Source organism: Athene cunicularia, assembly GCF_003259725.1.
Source record: "Athene cunicularia isolate RWA chromosome 8 unlocalized genomic scaffold, athCun1 chr8_part1, whole genome shotgun sequence".
NCBI classification, from domain to species: Eukaryota; Metazoa; Chordata; class Aves; order Strigiformes; family Strigidae; genus Athene; species Athene cunicularia.
The window spans coordinates 30796312-30817350 of record NW_020799109.1 but is presented as its reverse complement, the minus strand read 5'-3'; the positions used below and the strand labels follow the sequence as shown (position 1 = coordinate 30817350).

At 52.1% G+C, this 21039-nt stretch overlaps 1 protein-coding gene across 1 annotated transcript; it reads right to left on the bottom strand.

The window, feature by feature from the left end:
* Positions 1-163: 163 nt before the first annotated feature.
* On the bottom strand, positions 164-19937 carry LOC113482908 (protein transport protein Sec16B-like). The gene is made up of 25 exons (XM_026854017.1): positions 19666-19937; positions 18473-18579; positions 17828-17933; positions 17592-17709; positions 16695-16841; positions 16190-16342; positions 15594-15655; positions 14217-14352; positions 13427-13657; positions 12363-12460; positions 11610-11691; positions 11375-11492; positions 10664-10775; positions 10312-10417; positions 9604-9744; positions 6548-6661; positions 5760-5832; positions 3324-3575; positions 2687-2757; positions 2180-2326; positions 1906-2013; positions 990-1071; positions 793-872; positions 591-638; positions 164-274 (listed from the first exon to the last, which is right to left on the bottom strand). The coding sequence occupies exons 1-25, from the start codon at positions 19935-19937 to the stop codon at positions 206-208; spliced, it is 3033 nt and encodes a 1010-aa protein (XP_026709818.1). The 3' UTR covers positions 164-205.
* Positions 19938-21039: the final 1102 nt, after the last annotated feature.

The following is a 21039-nucleotide window of genomic DNA, read 5'->3' as shown; positions in this document are numbered from 1 at the left end:
TTCTATATCATTTAACCCCCTAACACCTCCATTCTATATCATTTAACCCCCTAACACCCCCATTCTATATCATTTAACTCCCTAACCTGGTGGCAGAGGCTGGTGGCCCCAGCCACTGCCTCCCCACATCAAAATAATCACAAACACCATTTTGTTTAAAAAACAGCATTGATTTCTGTCCCCCCCCCTCCCCAGACATCTCCAATCACAGAGCAGGGGGGTAGCGCCGCTGGGATAGTAGCCTGGGTTGGTTGGGTCGAGAGGCAGCAGTGAGCTGGGAAGCAGAGGATGGTGTAAGAGAGGGTTGTACCCCAAAACGTGAAGCAACCATAAGCAACCCCCAACCATTCCCTCCTCTATCACACCCTCCCCATCACTGTCCTCCCCCAATCTATTTCCTTATAAACACCAAACCCTTATACCCAGGGTGGGCATCCCCTATATCCCCTCACCCATAGCAGGTTGCCTGCAATCTGACATCAACCCCAAAAACAGGAGTCACACACACCCCCCCCAAAAAAAAAAAAAAAAAAAAAAGCCAGGAGCCACCCCCAGGGCAACCCAGCAACACCCCAGGATGATGCTTTCACCTGAGAGACCTGGACAGGGTTGAAGAGAGGTACTGTCCCCACCAGTGGGGGTGAGTCATGGGAGCCAGTCTGGAAGCGGTGAAAGGAGAGAAACTTAACAGCCAACCCCCAATTTCAGAGCCACGCCAAGCAGAGGTGTCCTGGACCACCCCCATCACACATGAATACACCCCTTTCCTCTCCTCACCTGCTCTCCTGTTGACTCCCCATCATCTGCACTCCACGAGCCTTTCATCTCAATGGACACTGGCATAACAGGAAAAGTGTTTTCACCTTGTAGTTCTCCAGGGGTACACAACAACAACAACAAAAAAACAACCACAGAAAAAACACCCCTTAAAATTAAGAGCAGCAGCTTCTAAAAGGCTGATGGGGAGAGGGAACCCACACAGCATTTACCGGGGTTTCTGGAGATAGATTGAGCCAAAGGACTTGTCCCAGCTGTCAGAGGGGCATCGGGCGGGGATGGCGACGTCCGATCCTGAAATGACATCCACCCATTTAGAGCAGCTCCTTGCATGGTGAGAAGACCTCTGTACAAGATATCACACCATGCTTTTGGGGTACCACTACACACCCATCCTGATGGAGAGGTACCCCAAGAGCTGCAGGCACCCAAGCTAAGGAGGAACTGCAGGGTGAGGCCAAGCGACTCCTGTCACAAAGCTAAATCACCTGGAGAACTTAAAATTAGCCAGAAGGCTGGGCACCAAGCTTGTGTACAGTGTAAAGGGCCACCAGCGTCCATAGGTACCCCTCTGTACCTCATCTCTGCCTACCTTTGGAAGAATTTCTCAAAATTTCCTGCTCCTGGACTGTAGGTCTTTCTCAACCAGGAGGAAACTTCCAGAGGTAGATCTCACTCTAACATCTGCCTCCAGACCCACCGTCCAGCTGCAGCTGAGGATGTGGCACCCCAAGGACTCAGCCAGGACTGGGGTAACGACACATATCTGCTTCCCTGTCTCTGCTGCACTTCCAGTTAAAGAGGTTTTTCCTTCCCTTCATCTCCTACAACCTGTCTGAGCAGTGCTGCTCGCAGCTGCTGCTGCTTTCCACTCTGGCGGAGGGCAAGCAATCTCTACAGAGTTTACCAAGCACTCAGAGGACCTCCAAGATCAAAGAGGCTTTATAAATTTATGATTATTATTAATCAAAGATTCACTTCCAGGCTAAAAGCACTCCTGGTCCCGCCTTATCTCCACACAGAATGGTTATGGCCATGCATAGTGGGTGAAGGGGGAGATGTGTCACCTGTCCCCATGGCTGTAACCCCGTGTGTCACCTGGGGACAGGACAGCCTTTCGTCCCCTACCTGCAGTCCCGGTGTGGGGGAGTCCAGGGATGTCTCAGACACAGCTTTAGGAGACGTTTCCTTGGTGGTCTTTGACCGAAACCAGCCAAACCACCTGAATCCAGAGCTCTGGGGAATGGAGGTTGTCACAGTCAATGGAAATGGATGAGAAGGGGAGGATGCCACAGCTACCCAGATGCTCCCCATACCAGCTGGGAGCAGGCAGTTTTTCCCAGGTCAGGACAGACAGACAAGCTCAGAGCACAAGGCTTCATGTCAGCTCTGGCATGCTCACCTTTTCCTCACCCGGCTTCACTGCCTCTGTCAGTGTTGGCTCTTCAGCAGTGTCTTCAGCTGCGCTCTCTGAGGAAGGTCGGCTGTCATCTTCCAAGGAGATGGTGGAGCTCTCTGAGATGGTCCGAGCCCTTGCCTTTAACTCCTCCTGGCACCAGAGACTGGAGCTGCCACTTGGTGTTCCCAGAGGAGCCACCCCAAGCATGATCAGAGCATCCCTGGGACTCTTCCATGCCAGGTTTAATGGCTACAGTCCCCAGGGACCCCCACATCCCTTACACAGCAGGCAGGGGAGGATAGCGCCCACAGTAGGATGCAGCAGACAGCCCATGGTCCCAGAGGTAGGAAGCTGGAGAGGGCTACCCTAACCTTTCAGGCCCCTGAGGGGACGGCCGGCACCATGATGGGGGGGTTCTATGCAAGTTAAGTGCACAGAAGGATGAGCCATCGAGTCCCAAGTGCCCCTGGGATCCCCAACGGGATGGTCTCCCTAACCCCTCTGACTCACCTGCTCTGCTGGGAGAGATGGCTGCACCCCCCCCAGGGACAGCGGGGTGCTCCAGGGCTCCCCAGCTTCTCCTGTGGAGCAGAGGGAAGGACGCAGTCAGGGTTTGGCCCAAGGACCTCCTGCCATGTCTCAGAGGGATTTTCAGTGCTTCTATCACCCCACTCCAGAGTGAGGCCACATGTCCAAGATGTTCCCCCAAGACATTCAAAAGGCCATTCTGGTCCCTGTCCCTGCCAGCACCAGGGACATGAGGTGCTGCACTGGTGCATCTCAGAAACCTGCCTCGCAATGCTGGATGTCAACCTGGTTTTCCCACCTGGCAGGGAAGTGGCAGCACTGCCACTGACCTGCAGCTGCCCTCCCCTGCTGCTTGGGGCAAGGTCTGCCAAAAATGAAGCACCACCTGCCCAGGGCAGCCATGGACAGTTTGCATGCATGGTGCTGGGACACGCATGGCTCCACACCTAGGCAAGGTTGGAGGGAAACAAGGTGCCAAGTGAAGGCAGCACTGGCAGGGAGCAGTGTCTGAAGTGGCACGTATGCTGTAGGGGACAGCACTTCCCCAAGGGACACCCCATCCCACTGCTACTAACCGGGGACAGGCATTTTTGCATAGAAACAAGGCTGGAGCACTTACCTGCCTGTGGCACCACCTGCAGAGAGGGCTCAGCAAAATCCCCTCCTGGAGGGGTGGCCATCCCTGGGCCAAGCACAGGGGGCTGCAGCTCTTGCCCAACACTGAGCAGTGGAAATGCTGCAACCTGAGCAGGTACTGGGGGCTGGAAAGACAGATCCTTGTGGGAGCTGGGTCCCTGGGGTGGCACAGGCTGGTACCACTGGTCATACTTGTAGCCTTCACTTGGCGGAAGCTCGGGGCCAGGCTCTCCATCTGCAAAAGAAAAAAAAAAAAACAAAAACCACCAATCACAAAACCCCACACCTCAGGAGTTTACTCCGATGTTTGTAATTTCATCGAGCTGTTACACAGAATTCTTGCCTTTTCCATTATACATCAGTGGGAGCCGGGAGGTGAGGAGGGACCCCAGGGACCACACGAAGGTGAGGGAGGAGGTAGGGCACTGTGTGGCAGCAGGTTCTTTCAGAGGCCTCAAGGAAGATGGGCTGTGAAAGACCAGTGAGAAACCTCCTGGGAACATGCCTGAGGTTGCAAACAAATTCAGAAGAGGAATTCTATAGAAGCAGAGACCAAGCACGAGCAGCACACACCAGCAGTTCAAAGGACCCCAGTGCCTCCAGCCTTTGCTTCCACTCCTGCCGCACACCCTGAGCACTGCAAAGCTGCAGCCTTCCACAGCAGTGCCCACAGATGAGTTTCTTGCTTTAGGCAGATTTATTCAGGGTTGTGGTTTGTTTTGTTTGAAAGGAGAGTTGAGCAAGTGGGGCTTGTTTTATTTAACACACACACACACACACACACACATTGCTCTGTCTGATGTTAGACATGGTGCAGGCAGCACGCTGCCTTTGGTCCCAGGTGCGTGTCCTGCTTGTTCCAGCTCTGCAGTCTCCAGCCAGAAACATGCTGGGCACTGGGAAGTTTCTCTCCCTTCACCATGAGTCATGGCCAGGCAGGACCCAGACTCCATGGATCTGAGCCTGGGGACAGAGTATGGCACCTCTTGGATGCAGTGTTACAAAACCCTTGGCTTTGCTGCCAGCATCACTTCCATCATGCCTTGGGTTGGCTTCACACCCATAAGCTGCTCCTGCATAGCCTGGAGATGCTCAAGATCCTCAGAGAGGAGGATGGATGCTGTCCGGCAGGCTCAGCCAGAAAAAGTCAGTAAGAACAGCCCAGACTGTAAGGATGGAGAGGGAGATTGCTGTGACCACATGAATCCCAGCTTGGCACCTTCATCTGGGCTTTGTCTTTCCAAGATGGGTGGATTCAGCACCAAGCCAGCTTTATCTGCATGCAGGCCCCTCAAATGGTGACTTAAGATGGCCTTCTCAATGAACAAAAGAGCCAAGCATCAGGAAAGAGAGTTGCAGAGACTACATGGAGCAGATCTGGCTACTTGAAGAAGCCATCCTGTCATATCTGTGACTTTTTTCCAGGGAGGGATGATCATAGTCGCAGCCCTGATAGCAGCAGAAGGCAATCAGGATTGATGATCTTTTTTACTGCCTGGGAGAGCTCTTTGAAGAGGCATTTGGCAGCAGCAGGGAAAGCTGATAGGAAGAAATGGCTTGGAGGAATTTGTCATGTTTTATCCTGTCTGCATCAGCCCTTATTCTCCACCCATTGGTGCTGGTGTTCCCAGCAGAAAGCTAGATCAGAGCAACAGCAAGGAGCTGTGGCGGGGCATCCTGCTGATGGCTGTGAAGCAACGCCAATGGGTCAACAGCCTCTGACTTCTTCATGAAGCATCCCAATGGACCGGCTAGGAAAGGAAAACTATCCAGCCCTTCCCTTGACAGCCGCCCACGGGAGGCTCGTGTCCTCATCTTGATGTCTCTTGACCCTCTGGGTGGACTGTCACTAGAGAGGGGACTCTTGGAGTCATCAAGAGGCAAAGCAGAGGGATGAAAGAGGTGGTGGGGAAGGGGAAAGGCTGGGGCTTCACCAACAGGTATGCTGCGTGCAGCCTTGGCATGCAGAGGGATGAGCTCCTACCCAAATCTTTGCAAGTGTGAAATCTCTTTAGTTCAGCTCCAATTTGCATCCTCAGAGGCCTGCCTGGGAACCAGGCTGTCTACCCCAAGGCTCAGCCGGGAGGTACGTGCTTCATCCAGCCACCCACCCCCAGTCCCGCTTCTCCTCCTGCAGTGCCCACAGGGACTCCCAAAGCTGTGGTAATTAGGCCAAATTACTTAGACTTTGTATGGAGGGCACAAGTATCAACCCTCGGTTTGCAGCTCATCCCTGGCAGCCCCACACTAGAGCTATGTGTCTAGGCAGAAGCAAAATTGAGCTCTGGGGAGATGTAAGGAGCAAGGAGCAGCTACTGAGAAATTCTCCAGGGAGCTGCCTCCCAGCTCGCGGCAGCACAGCTCTGCACATGGAGAAGCCCGTTGCGATCATTGCAACCTGCTGCATCATTTTCTTTACCTTCCATTGATGCGGCAGCCCAGGAGAGCCCTGGCTGAGTAGGTGTCACCTCTGGAGCAGGGTCATCTTTCACCTGCAAGGAGTCAGAGGGAAAATGTGATAAAACAGATGGAAAAGGGGGTGGTACAGGTCAAAGACTAAGGCAGCCACAAAACCAGTATAAAGGAAAGCACGGTGCTGGTGGGGCTGGGGGTCACAACCCGCCCTGAGCTGTAGGAGCCCAGGTTACAGGTGAGACTCATACCAGCTCTTCCCCTGCAAGTGAAGGGAGCTGCAGCATCACCGCCCTGGTGAGAGCGGGCAGGAGAGGAAACTGGAGGCAGAAAAGGGCACAAAACCAAAAGCAGACATGAAACCTGAATGAAGAGCATTAATCCAAGAATCAGAACCCAGGTAAAGGACTTGAGAGCACATGTCTGCAAGGTGATGCCTCACCAGTATCCTCTGCAACATCCTTACTGCAAGAGGAGATCATCATTTACCCGCCATCCCTGACTGCCCTCCTTGAGCCAAGACAAGGAGTATTTTGCCCTGTGCAAAGCTCTTTAGCCCTCGCTGCTTACACCCTCGGGATCTGCAACCGCCCTGCTCCTGCTGAAGCTGCAGGTCCCACAGCAGAGACTGCACCTCTGAGCTCACTAGCCAAGGGAAAAGGCATCTGGGTAACAACAGCCTTCAAATCTCCATACCTGTCCACTCAGATTCAGGGCAGAGGAAGAGGATGCTCCTGCAGACAAACCCCCACACAGACCAGCTGTCCCACAGCACCCACCCCCTCTCTTCCTTACCTCCCACTCCCGGCAGCAGGCTCGGAGCTGTACCAGCCAGTCAGGCTCCAGCATCTGGTCCTGCTCCGGCATCTCCTGGAGCAGAGGGTCAGAGAGCTTCAGCCGCTCGGCAAGCTGTGGAGCCAGGAGGGCAACAGAGCTCATCACAATCTCATCTCCACAGGGAAGAGACCAACCGTTGCGGCAATTGCACATGGCCAAGTCACAGGCACAGGGGAAAATAGCGCCAGAGCTGCACTTCATAATACAGGGGTAAAAGTAATACCAGCGTCTTGTGCAAGACTTACTCCCTCTCCTGCATTGCCACAGAGAGGTGCTGGCTCATCCTGTGCCCTGCAGAGTAACTCTCAGTAGAGCCACCTCAGCTACCTCCCTAGAGATGTCAAAGTATCAATGTCAGTCTCTTTTCATCAGAGGCAGGTAACCACTACCATCATTTTCTCCTCTGAGGGAATTGAGCACCTTTAATCCCACTTAACAGCCAGTCCGGAGCACCAGCAGGTTTGCAGGACATCCCACCAGGAACCCTGGAAACAAGCCCAGCTCCCAGGACTGTGCATCAATCTCTCACCTACCTTACAAGAATGGATGGGAGCTGGTAGTTTTAGAGTTGAGGGCTCACCCAGCTGTTTTCTCACCTGGCTTTGCAACAAGTGTTACCATCACTAATAACCACACAGAAAACAACAGAAATGCAGGGTTGGGAGGGACCTTCTGAGGTTACCTAATCTATCTGCCAGTGCTCAGGAAAATCCTGTGTGCCCACACCAGCCCGTGTTTGTCTGATTTGCACTTACAAATCTCCAAGGAGAAGATTTCACAGACTCCCCAGCCTGTCCTGATGTTTAATGTCCTTAGAGCTAAAGAGCTTTTTCTTAATATCTAAGTGAAATCTTCCCTACTGCAAATTAAGCCTCTTGATTCCTGCTCCCACAGAAGCTGCAGGGACAGTCAGGCGCCAACCCCTGAAAAGCAGCCTCCTGCATGCCAGAGGGCTGTTATCACATCCCCCATACCCCTTCCTCCCCCAGTGTATCTTGCCTGGAAAAAATAACCCTGAGGCCTTCTTCAGAGGTCATTTCCCCTCAATCTCTTATCACACCTGCTCTTCTCTTCTGCATTTGCTCCAATTTGTCCCTGTCTCTGAACGCAGTGTCCCAAACACAGCACGGTGCCTCAGCCAAGACCCCCGAGACCCAAGCATGGGGGGATTATCACCTCCTTGTCTCACACATGCCGTTCTTGCTCTCACAGCCCAGAACAACATTATAACATTGGATTTTTTTTTCCTTTTTTGCAAGAGCATCCTGTTATCGAGCTGCTGCTGCTGCTTGGTATTTTTTCCATGTTCCACTATCTCCCCCAGGTCCCTCTCAGCAGTATTGCTGCTCTGTGCTTAATTTCTCCTGCAAGAGCAGGGTCTGTGCTGCCTTGGCTGCAGCCATCATAATGACATGAGGCTCCAGCTACCCTAAGCAGAGCAACAGGCTCTTCTGGGGTGACTCATCCCACCAGCCCAGGGTGAGGTGGAGGGCTCCCCGCAGAGCTAAATCCCAGTCTGGACAAATTGCTTAGGCTTGTCCAGTTTTAAGACAGTTGGATGAGGGGAAATGACACTCAAAGCACCGCTCCTTATCTGAGTCTTTACTGAATTTTCTCTTACTGGTATAGACCCATTTCTCAGGCATTTATAAAGCTCCCTCCCTGCTCCTTCACGCTCATTTATCTTCTACGTTTTCTATGAGGCTGCCACATCAAGGGCCACCACAAGCTGTCCAGAGGTGACATTGCAGCTGAGCCACACAAGTCTTGGCTATCCCCCCCCACCAGTCCCCATCAGCCAGTTCTTCCTATTCCCAAAGTTTTTTAAGACAATGTCCAAATCAGCACAAAACACACTTTCTAACTCCAGGAGATTACACCTAGAGATGACCCATGCAGCTGCACTGTCCACAGAGACTGGCCATGGAGAGCAGAGTAACCCAACACCCAGCCAGAAGCTTGCACTACCTACAGACCCACTGTCCCATCTCTTTGCAAACACACATGTGTTCCTCCTAAATCAATTGCAGGAAAGAGGAAATTATAAGCATGATTACTCCTAAACGGGGGGAATGTTTAATCCAAAAGCTAATGTGCACTTTGATTCAATATTAATGAACCAGCACCTGGTTGTATATCGTCCCCAGCTTCAAAAGAGGGGAAGTCTTAATCAACCACTAATCTGTATCATAATTTGTAACACAGTCTAAAACATCAAAGACAAGAGCGTCTACAAATGCACTAGTTTTTCAGATGAAAGTGTGTTCTCCCAGGAGAAGCATTATCCCCAGCAGAACAGCAGATCTGAGAGGCTGTTAGACATTAAATAGGTTTTGACAACAGGGTTTGGGGGGTTGCGCAAGCCAAATTTTGGACTATTTCTGCAGCCCCCACTTCAGACAGGCATCCTTGCTGCCTCTCATATCACAGCTCTGTGGCTTTTGCTGTCCTCCTGACAGAGGAAGGCTTTAAGCAGCCTCAGCACTGCCCTGGTGATGTGCATGGAGTGGGCAGACCCACTCTCCCAAGAGCCTGACCTACCCAGGGGACTTGGGACACTTTGCTTCACCCCTCCCTGCCCCAGTGCCCCACTCACAAAGCGGAGGAGCTGGACTCAGTGCTACAAGCTGGGACATGCTCCGATTCACTGTCACCCCAAAAGAGCCCCTGTCAGGTAAATTATGGTATGATGTGCCGGAGGGGCAATGTCAAGCACTCACACTTCAGCTTCTTAAGTTGGTGCCATTTAGATGTCTCTCCAGAATAAAATACATCATTTTCTTCCAAATAACTCTCTCCTACTTGGCAGTTACTGCAATTCCTTTGTTTTCTACCCTAAATCCATGGAGGTGCTGGCTTTGCTGTACTCGGCACACACCAGGCAGCAAACCCTGGGGGGCTGCTCAGAGATGACAAGCACCCCCAGCCATGGGAAACCCGAGAATGTTTCCCACCACACCAGGTGCTGAATGGGTATCACACCCTAACAAGGATGCAGGGGATACAAGACTCACCTTCATCACTTGCTGGGCCAGGATGGGGTGGCTGGCCAGATCCTGGCCCAGGAGTGCAGTGGCAATCTGCTCGCAGTATTGCAGGGCCTGGGCTGGGAGCCCGTAGTCAGCCAAGCGAGAGGCATAGAGGAGCTTGTACACCTCGGGGGAGGGAAGCAGAGAAGACATAATAGGTGAGCAAGGAGATAGGCCATGACAGAACCCACAGGCATGGGCATCATCCTAGCATGACTCAGAGCACCCTGGATCATGGGTTTCATCACCCAGAGGTCACCTGCAACTTAGGGGCACCCCCACCCATCCACATAGGGCCATCCAGCCTCGCTCCCCAAACCACAGCGCTGTCACAAGGCCAGGCCAGCCCCAGCCAGCAGACAGGCAGCAGGGAGAGGACGCCACCCACCACCTTCATTTATCCACCCCATCTGTGCAGCACCCAAGGCAGCAGGCATGTGAAAAGCCTACCTATTATAATCCCAGAGAGTAGGAAGGCAACCAGACCTGAGCAAGCACTGATCAAACACACCTTGCCCCTAACCCTGCCCAAAGCCCTGCCCTGGAGGAGCCCCTCAGCCAGGACAGCCTCCCCATTGCTCCCAAAGCCCAGTGAGGGGACAAGCCTTGGAGAGCAGCCTGAATCCCTGGCTTCAGAAGTATGGATGCATGTTTAGGAACAGGTCACCAAATGTGTTTGTGTATCTCCACTACCTGGAAGGGAAGCAGAAAGGATTCACGCTGTCGTAGCTGCTGGCAGTACTCAAAGATTTCCATCCGCTGGATGGCCTCTGTCCTGGCAAACTGAGTGAATGCCTGACTACAGAAGAGAGGGGTAGATTCAGCAAGCAAGAGCAGACCTCTCTCCCCAGACAGCCCCACACACAGATTCACAGCTCCACCGCTGTGCCAGTCTGCAGCTGGAGAGGCCCAGAGCAAAGCTCACAATAAGAGCACTAAAAACTCACAAACAGGGATTGCTTTTGCATATCAATGAGATCCCTGGGATGGGGAGAAGGTAGGACACTTCGCTCTGGCAAGAGCACTGCCTCCTGGGCTTGCTCACCGGTGATTGCTGCCCAGCAGAACCATGCGGTCTGCCTTCGCCTCAAAGTAACTGAAAGGAATATCTGCCATCAGGTAGCAAAAATGAGCTGCTTCAACTGCTCCCCTGCCAGCTAGATGGGAGGTAAAAAAGACAAACATTTAGTCCAGAGAGAGAGAGGTCATTGTGTGCTCAGCATTGCTTTGGGGGCCTCCCAGCTCACATGAAAACCCAAATCCAACTGCCCCACTTTTCTTCCCTGTCCATGCAGACCCTGATCTCTACCTTCTCCCTCTTTTTTGTCTGTTTTCCCCAATTGCTTCTTTCTGTACCTAGGAGAGGGTTTCAGTTTTGTAGTAGGACCAGGAGAGCCTGAGTAGGGTCCAGCTCTAGCTTCAACTCTGCAGGGTGCCATTATTGGCATGAAATCCCCAAGTCCCTGCCACCAGGAACAAGCCTCAGTTCCCACAGTTACAGATGCGCTCCCCAGGTCCAGCTGCTCCAGGTGCCTCCAAGAGAGCAGCTATGGCTGTGCCCAAGCCTGACTTATCTGCCAGCATGAAAGGCAGGAGAATCTATCAACCCCTCATCCCTGCCACCACACAGGCACTGCAGCTCTGGGTGTACAGACACGCACCCCCCACCTCAACACCAATGTACATTCACACCAGCATGTCCACCCACCATTACAAGGCAGTGGGAACATAACTGCTCACAATGGCCTTGGCTCACCCAGAGTGTCTCCCATGGTGATGATGGCTCGGTGATTCAGCTCCATGTCTCCTACCTTGTTGGACAACATTACAGCCAGGTGTGGCCTCCAGTCTCCCCACGTGACATCCCCACAGCACTGGAGGGAGACAAGAGGAGAGTGAAAGTGAGCAGAGATGGTCACTACAAGGTGGATGTCACAGGCAGGTGACATCACAGGGGTACACATGCCGGGGCCAGCCTCTTGCTCACAGACCAGCGCTGACTGAGGGATCCTTCCCGACATAAGCTGGAAGAGGGTCTGAAGGGGGTCATTGGTGGCCAGTGTGCTGGTGAACCTGTGAGGAGACAGCAGAGATAGGGCTGTCATGCCAGGACTCCAAACACTCATTCACCTCCAAGGGCATATCCCAAACACCCCAGGAAATCCCAAGGGACTTCTAAGAGAAGGCAGAAAAGAACATCAGCCCGCGAAGCTGATGATCTGCATTACCTCCAGAGCAGGCAAGTCTCCAGGACAACGCTGGATAAAACCTCCTTAAAAGGATTCAGTTTGCACAAGACAAAATTTCTGTTTAATTCTCCCCTAAGGGATCAACCTGATCCAGACTAAGTATGTTAATCCCACCAGAAAATGATCATATAAGTGGGATGAACAATCCAGACCAGGAAGGATCACAGTGAGGATGGCTTAGCTCCCCCTACCCTGATGGTTGCTAGGGCAGCAGGGGCAAACCAAACACTCAGAATAAATCCACCCCACATCTCAAGGGAATGGCTTTCCTTCTGCTTTCCATACCCCACTTGTTTTCTCCTGTTCTCAGGATGTCCAAAGAACTCAGGCCCATCTGGATGGATGCCCCCTCTTCTCTTTGCCCTCTCTGAGAAGGTCCAACTGAAATCAATGCTCTTTTTTTCAGTGCTGAAGGCTGAGGGCAGTTGAAGGGATAACACACTTGGCAAAGCCAGTCACAGAGAATCAGACCTTACTTTAGCTTCTCCAACTTACCCGGTGAGCACCCAGCTGTAGGTTCGAGGGTCCATCTTGCTGGAAAGGAAGAGGGCATGGCCCCACAGCTGGTTTCTCATGGCCCAGACCAGAGCATCCTGCAGCCAAAATAGAGAAGAAAAAGAGTTTGCACTAACGTCCCCACCCTCCTCAGCTGCCAAGGGACCCTCTGCTCACCCAGCTCAGAGACAAGCTCTGATGACTGCTCTGGTTTTAACTAAAACCCTCCAAAATCTCTTCCACATCACAAAGGCCCCTCTATTTTTCTACCTTGTATGATGGCAAGAACTGGGACCTTCAGAGTAATATTGTCTTTCTGGGAGTCCCAGGTCTGTGCTGCCTGTTAGCTCTTAAGGCCCCCACTGTGGGATCCCAGGCTGAGCACCCAAGCTTCTCCACATCCAACCCTCCTCCCTCCACCTGTGCCTTTGGTGTCCCTTGAGATCACAGAATCATCTTGGTTGGAAAAGACCTCAAAGATCATCCAGTCCAACCCTTAACCTCACATTGACAGTTCCCAACTCCACCAAATCCCTCAGCGCTGGGTCAGCCCAACTCTTCAACCCCTCCAGGGATGGGGACTCCCTCACTGCCCTGGGCAACCCATTCCAACGCCCAACAACCCCTTCCGGAGAGAAATTCTTCCTAATAGCCAGTCTAACCCTGCCCTGGCGCAACTTGATGCCATTCCCTCTTGTCCTGACACTTATTACTTAAAGAGACTCATCCCCAGTTCTCTGCACCCTCCTTTCAGGTAGCTGTAGAGGGCAATGAGGTCTCCCCTCAGCCTCCTCTTCTCCAGACTAAACAACCCCAGTTCCCTCAGCTGCTCCTCATAAGACACATGCTCCAGACCCTGCACCAGTTTCATTGCCCTTCTCTGGACATGCTCACATAGCTGCAAAATAAACCTGCAGTGCTGGTAAAAGCCTATGCCTCTTTCAGGGCCCCATCCCAGCTCCCAGTGGTGGGAAATCACTGCCATAAGCCCTGTAGTGCAAGCAGCTTACAGTATTGATACCACAAAAGTCAGCCCTGTGTCCTGGATCTGACCCATCACTTACTTTTTTCCTGCCATAGTAGAGAAGTTTGGTGAACTTCTCCACTATCTGTGCCTGCGTCTCCACAATGGGAGGGACTTCCCCCGTGATGAGGTCCAGTGTCCCCGGCTGACGCGCCATCCACTCATCATCTGTAAGGCCAATAACGTTTGCCATGGGGCTTTGCCTCTTGTACTTCTCCAGGTGCCTGCAGTCTTTCAGCAGCAGCTCGGCCGTGTCTGAGCCCACCATGGACTGCAAAAGGGAAAGTGAAGAGCGAAATCCATGGAGGCTGCCCCATGAGTGAAGGCTGATGGTTATTCCAGTCCAACACCCTATCCTCATCCCAGCACACCTCCCCAGCAAGACCAGACTTGGCCACCAGCACACAGTTTTGGAGGGCAAAGGGTTCAGCAGAACTAACAAGACCTTTCACAGCACTCGCTCCAAAGATCACATTCGTCTGCTTCCAAGAAGGAGCCACAGATTATATTGGGTGGATTTAAGTGGATTAAGGGAATAATCCCCTTTTAATCATAAATGCTGGCTCCTCGATGAAGGTGGCAACAGTCCCTTTCACAGCTGCTGTGGCATTGAGCTTTTGGTAGTTCACAAGAATGAAAAGCAATCCAGGAGAAGGGTTTGCTCCAAATATCCAGGCAATATTAAACAGATCGATGTTACTGTGGGAATGGGGTGCTTTTAAGGTACACCCCTCTGAAAAGAGCAACTGGATCAAGAGGCACACAAGAGGCATATAAACTGTTCCACTTCTAAGAACAAGAGAGTCAGCTCCTTCCCATGGGACACCTACCCCATTCTGCTGGCAGAGGAGGACCAGGAGTTTCCAGAGGAGAGCTGAATCTCTGCCTCTCTGTGTTGAGAGATCACAGCTTGTGGCTATCTTCTGCTGGCAGAATGCCATCACATTTACCTTGTGCAGATCTTCCCTGCAGCAGCAAAGAAAGGCATCAAAAGAAACCAAGGCAATCTAGGACATCATTCAGACTCAGAGCATCCCCAGGTTCACTGATGAGTATGCCAAAGACACAAAGTGAGAGACAGAGAAGATCCTGTGTCAACAACCACATACCACCCTAGGGACACTAAGATCAAAAATGCTTAAATTTCATCATCATTATGACTCTTTGCAGATTTCTGTGTTTCAGGAGTGCAAACTCTCTTTGCCCTCCTGATAATACTTTCATCCATCCATCTGAGAAGAGCCTCAGTTTTGCTTAGCTGCACTGCTGTTACAGCCATGGATATCCAAGGCTGTAGCAGCAGGCACAATACAGGCAGTATCTTTGATTAACTGGCACAGTGCAGGGAGGAAGACATGCTTGTGACCACACAAACCCTTTGGGTCTGAAACAGAAGCAGAAGCCTTTAAGCTATGTGTGAACCGGGCAGAACTGCTGTCATACAATAAAAAAAAAAATAAAATCAGACAGTTGGAAAGAGAAGGTAGCTGGCAGACAAGATCAGCCAGGGGAGAGGGATCAGTGAGGGAGATGCTGATCCTCACTCAATTACACCAACGTATTATATGGATATTCCCAATATCCCCTTCAGCACAAGTGGTAGCCTCTAGGTCTTCTACCCAGCTTCTGGGCATATGCAGCTCTTCTTCTCTGGTTTTCCTCCTTTTGCACACTCCTTTTCTCTCCCCACTTTGGTTACAAGTGACCAGAAGACATGCTGGTGTAACCAGTACAATAGAGAGACAACCTGATGCAATACACCATGATTCATTCCCAGGCTCACACTGGATGAAGGTGCACACTGCGTCTGACCCTGTCATGCTCAACAGTCTCAGGGGACAAATGCCTTAGGAAAAGCTAAACCACAGGTTGACCCAGGGTTTTAGACATCCAAATAGATCTCCCCAGAATCAGTCTTCTGGGTCATGAGTACAAAATAACGTCAGACATACAAACCACACTAAACGCACACACCCTATGAATATTCAGAAAAGCTATCTCCCACAATCCAAACCAACCTACACCTCAGCAGAGTGGCTGGGCTCCCAATCTGAACCTAGACTTGGCCTTTGCAGATATCTCAAAACCATGGGGACCCTAAAGCCTGCCTTGAGCTCATATCTTCTCCCAAAGGAGAGGTGCTCCCAGGACAGCAATGCCAGCACAGCCAGGAGGACACAGCTCCTGGACCTGCTGGTGCAGCATACCTGACCAGGGGCCCCGGGAAGGCCTGTAGCTCCTTCAGCTCTTTCATGTCATGAAGGATTACCTAAAAAACAAAGAGCAAATTCAGCAGCTGGACTCCAGCTGAAAATCAGTGCCTTGGCCAAGCATTTAGCAGTGCTGGTGAACCCATTCTCTGTGCTGTCTTAAGGTAACCCCAAGAACATAGACCCTAAACCATCACAGGGACCCCAATGCTAAGGTCTAGGAAAGAAATGTCTGCTGAGATGGCATCTGCTTCCTTTGGAAGGCAAAAGAGGAGACTGAAATGCTGTTGTAGGCCCAGGGGATGGATACAGCCTCTGTATTGGAGCGCCTCAGAAAGGTGAGCAGAATTATCTTTCAGAGAGGTATAGACCACATCAGTCCCTATCAGACTGAACAGGTCACAGATGCCAAAAGTTATGGAACTGAAGGAGCAGGATGCAGATCCTGAAAGCAATGCCCAGACACAGGCTGGCACAATGCAGACTCAAGAGTCTGAGGAGGCTGTTCGGGTGATGAGTCGTCTCCTCAGGGCAAAAGGAGTCACTCCAGCAAGGGGACCGAGGGCAGTCTGGGGTGCTGGGCTGTGTCATACCTCCAGGCTGTGTAGCTCAACGTGGGCTAGCTGCCCCTCGGCAGGGCTGTGGGGACACACCAGCACCAGCTGGCCTCCAGCTCCAAAGCACACCGCAACGTGTGGCAGTGAGAACTTGAAGGGTACCACTGGGGCTGGGGTGGACATCAAGGGCTCCTCTGCAATGACACACAGGCCACCATGAGTCTTCTCACCCTGACCCCACACAACCTCCAGTATGGAGGACACAACCAGGTCCCAACCCGGCCCTCACAACTTACGTAACCCTCCACCGAACCCTCTACGCAAGAACTGTCCTCTAAAGCAGAAGGCATGCATGGTAGCTCCTGCATCCACCAGGGCAGAGCCACAGGACCATGCACCCACCCCATATTCTCCTAGTCATGCCTTGTGCCTGCACAACCTCCTACAAGAAAGGTCCAGACTGCAGGACAGCAAATCTCCTAACTCCAGCCATTTATTTCCTTGTTCCTGCCTTATCAGAGCAGGCCAGACCCCATCACACCTCACCTGCTTGTGCCAGGCTCCACGTCCCTGAAATAGTGGGGTCGTAGTGGTCAGCACCATCACGGATGTACTGGCTGAGCTCATAGCCACTGGAGCTGAGCCCCGACTCACGGTACTGCATGAGCAGGCTGGGCTGGCCTGAGGGCTGCAAGGAAGGGAGAAAACACAAACCTGACTGAGGAACTAGGGATACCACTGCTTTTCTGCTCCCAGGGCAGTGGTACAGGCTCTGCTGCTCTGTGAATGTGTCCAGTGGGAGAAGCAGAGCACAGTCAATTCCCAAGCAGCTCACTCTCTTCATCCCTGTAGGTTCACTGTGGCACGTACCCTGATAATACCCAATGGCTTTTAAAATAATTTAAATCAGCCACTGGTCTAGCCCAACAGCCTTCCTAGCCCTAACATGGACTCCTCAACACAGCCAGCAGACAGGGCTTAGGAACCCAAAAAAGCATTGCCCAGGAGCAAAACCACCACAGAAGCTTTGACCTAATCTTTCGTTTTCTCTTGGCAAAACACAGTGACCGGGACAAGCGTGATAGAGCAGACCTTGGTGGACAGAGCTGAAAATAACACACAGCTTTGGCTACCTAGGGAAGATGCAGAAGAGCACCCCACCAAGCCTAGATTTTTGTCCTGCTCTTAGTCCTGTGCAGGAGTGGTGCAGAGCCCCATGCCTGGAGGAACAACAGCCCAGCAGATGGAGAGTTCATAAATACTAATAACCCACTATAATAGTCCCCAGAGATGGTTAAGCACCGAGTAAAACATAGCAAAGCAGCCCTTTTCTCTTCAGCCTTCTTCACAGCTGGAGGAAAGACACATGGATTACTCCCAAGATCTCTGGGAGATCCCCAATACTTTTGTCCTTCACCCTTGCACATCTCGAGGTTACCTCTCGAAGCTGGCTGCTGGCCTCTCCTGAGTCACTGTCAAGGGTTTCTCCCCCTGCACACTCAGGCTGGGCAGCTGAGACATATCTCTCCTTATCATAGGAGCCATAGGTCTGTGTCCTGCAGAAGGAGCAAAAGGAGACACCGTGAAGGTCAGAGATTTGTGGCACCAGTCACAAACCTGCTAATTTTGTAGCAGATGGTTGCACCAGGTGATGCCCAGACTCCCCACTCCTACCTGTCCTGTCCCAGGGTGGTCATGGCCAGGTTGGGATGGTAACCCCTGTAGTAGTGCTGGTCCCGGTAATTGGTACTCTTGCTGTAAGACTCTCCCTGTCTCAGGTCTAGGGAGAGAATCAAGATTTAGCATTGCCCCTCCAGAGCAACAGGCCATAATGAAGTTGCAAAAGAAAAGCAATGAGTCAAGCAATTTTCCATGCACACCCCATTTGCTTACAAATTAGTCCAACATATTGGAGGGATGATAAAGCCCTGTGCACATTTGCCAACACAGCGCTGATGTCCTTTCCTCTTTACTCCCTCCCCTTTTCTTCAGCCCAAGAACTCCACAAACAGCAAAAATGAGTCCCTGGCCACCAAGATCACACAGCACCATCAGCATCAAGTTCACCTTGGAACCAGGAATGACACAGGGTTTTAGCCACAGAGATCAAGATCAAACATTCCCTTGGGTACAGCTAGTTCCCGTTCACATTTTCCGAGTGCAAACTGAGGACGGTGCTCCACAGGGAGAATGGTGTGAGGAGGAGAAAGCCCTGGAGTTGTGCAAGCTCTGGGGGAAGAACCCATCCAGGAGAAAGCATCACCTCTTCTCCTGCAAGCAAGTTCCCTCCATCCCCAGACCCAAAGGATAAGCCCATACCTCTGTCATTCTGCCAGGCCACCAGCTGCCGCTTGTGGCTTTGGTAGGTGTAGTCATCCCCATAGCCGGCTGCTGGATACTGCCAGTGGGGGTCTTCATATCCTTGCCTGAAACGCAACATGACGTACTAAATCTGAGAAAGGGCACCGCTGCAAGTTCCGGACCACATCTAGGGCTAGACTCATGCCCCAGATGGGACCTTTGGAGGCAAAAAGGATGATGGAAATAAAAGCATGTCCCTCGCTCAGGTGCTCTGCTCAGCAGCAGGGCCAGAAATTGGTCCTGCATCATGCCTGGAAGGAGCAGCAGGAAGTTTGGATACTTTCCCATTCCCATCTATGAGAAAGTTGTGCACTGCAGTTTCAGGTGATGCCCAATTTCAGCTCGATGGTGTGGACTTGTCCTGAGGGCCAAATTTCACCCACGTTTTAGGAGAGGTCCCCCAAAAGCATCTTCTCCACCAGGCTCGAGCTGCTGTGTTCACCACACAGCTCAGCAGGTTCCCGGGACATCAGAGCTCAGCCCCAACATAGACCACCCATCAAGTGCTTGCATACCTAAACCCTTCACAATTTACACAGTGGTTTAGTCAGCCCTGTGCAACACCCCCCCCTTCCCAGTGCAAGCGTCATACAACCTCAGCACAAAACCCTGCATGTCGGCACCAGAACTCACAGAGGGCAATAACTTGGGCAAATCAGCCCAAATTTGCTGGAGCACCCAAAGCTTGCTCTCGGCACTGAGAGCATTCTCTAGCCCACATTTTATCTTTCCACCCTCCGCTGTTGCAGCAGCTGAGCTTTCAAGCTCCTATATTACCATTTGTATTTTTATTGTTCACCTTGCACTTTGTAAAAAAGAACTGCATTTCATCAAACGTGCAGGAAAAATACACCTTGGGACCGAGATGAAGCCTGTAAAATGGCAACTGCAGAAGTCACAGCTGTAAGAAGAAATGGGAGCTGCAACTGCTACACAGCCTTAGATATAGAAGTCACTGGCTGCATTAATAGCTGGACATCACCTAATCACGCACTGCCTCCTCCAGGCTGCTTGCTGCTTCCTCTGTGCAGTTACAAGGGCAGGACCCGTGTCGCAAGCCCAGGAGAGCAGTGAAATGGTCAAATCTGGTTTTAAGAACGTTTACAAGGAGGTGGCTCAGTGCCAGCATTGCAAAGTTGGGCAGCTCTCACCTGGAGTACAGCCTGTTGGAGTAGCTGCTTTCATAGCGCTCAGCCCGAGATGCCGGTCTGCGGGCAGCATCCCTCTGGGGCTGTTGGCCCTCATCCCAGGAGTGGCTGGGGGGGTGGCCCCCGTCCCAGGAGACAGGCCGAGGTGGGTGTCCCAGGCGGAGGAGCTGCTGCCCGGGATGCGGTGGTGGGCCTCGGTGCACCTCTCCCCACGGCCCCCAGGCTGACTGCCTCTCCCAGGGCTGGGGCAGCCGGGCTGGGGCCCAGGGGTCCATCACAGGCTTGCCAGCAAGATCCTCTCTGGTTCTGGGATGGGAAGTTAAGTCCCAAATGGCTTTAGTGGCCTGCAAGCAATGAAATAAATCACAGTGTGTTTGATCAGCAGCTTTTCACCCCCTGCAAAGCCCCCTGTGAAGCCTGTTGCTACCAACTCTCTGCTTTCAGGACCCTGCTGGAAATCCAGCATCCTTTCCAAAATGCCCAGAGGGAAAGAAAAACCATCTCTACATCTGCCTAAATTTAAAGCTCCCCATAAAACACCAGGATGAAATGATCCATTTTTGAAAGCAACAGGCATCCAGCTCTTCCTGTAGCAAGAGGTATAATCCAGGTAGCATCCTCCTGCAACTCCAGCCAGCCTTGCAAAGCACCACCACTCACAGCCTCCCCAAGCAGGTGAGAAATCAGCTTTACCTCTGTGACAAGGTGGTGAAATGTCATTTTATGCATGGTAGAAGGAATATGGGCAAGGCTATGAGCGGGGCCAGGAGAGTTATTCTGAAAGAAATGAGTAGGGATGGAGGCAGGGAGAAATGGAGCTTTGCTCATGTGAGCTATGAGATGGGGTGGAAACAGGGATTTCCTGCTGCCTTTCAGCTCCAGCAAGAATGTAGCAGTTCAGGCAGACACCAGTTTTGCTTATAACAGCCCCACACAGAAAAGAAAACCCTAAGGAGAGCCCAGGGCAACATGTGGGTGAAGGCCCAGCTGCTGGCAGGGGGGATGCCACCCTCAAGCCCCCTATGTTTCCTCTTACATCATCAGTACCCAAGCTGTCTCCACCACAAATGCTCATGAGCCTGCCCAGGGCAGGCAGATAGCCAGATGCTGTTTGAACCACTTGTCACCCCCTCACATTCAAAGTTTAAGGCATTTTGGGGTCATTTTGGGGCTGGGAGGGGCACACACACAGAGGTCTGAAAAAAGGTGGCTCAGTTTGTGCCTCTTCTAGGTGAAACCAGGGTTAAATCCTTGCCTTAAATAGCCCCCAGGCACAAGCATCCAGTCACCCATCATTTTGGTCCCACCGAGGGCCCCCCTATTTGCCAGCCAGGGGTACCCACCACCATCCACCCACCGCGGCAACCGCACACACCT

What these genes read in the sequence shown, in the direction of transcription:
- LOC113482908 (XM_026854017.1), bottom strand. Translation starts at nt 19,937, where the DNA reads ATGGACCCCTGGGCCCCAGCCCGGCTGCCCCAGCCCTGGGAGAGGCAG. An exon ending in CTGCTGGGCAGCAATCACCG is followed by an intron (nt 10,418 to 10,663) that starts GTGAGCAAGCCC and finishes TCTCTTCTGTAG; the next exon opens with TCAGGCATTCACTCAGTTTG. An exon ending in CCCCCACACCGGGACTGCAG is followed by an intron (nt 1,072 to 1,905) that starts GTAGGGGACGAA and finishes ATGTCATTTCAG; the next exon opens with GATCGGACGTCGCCATCCCC.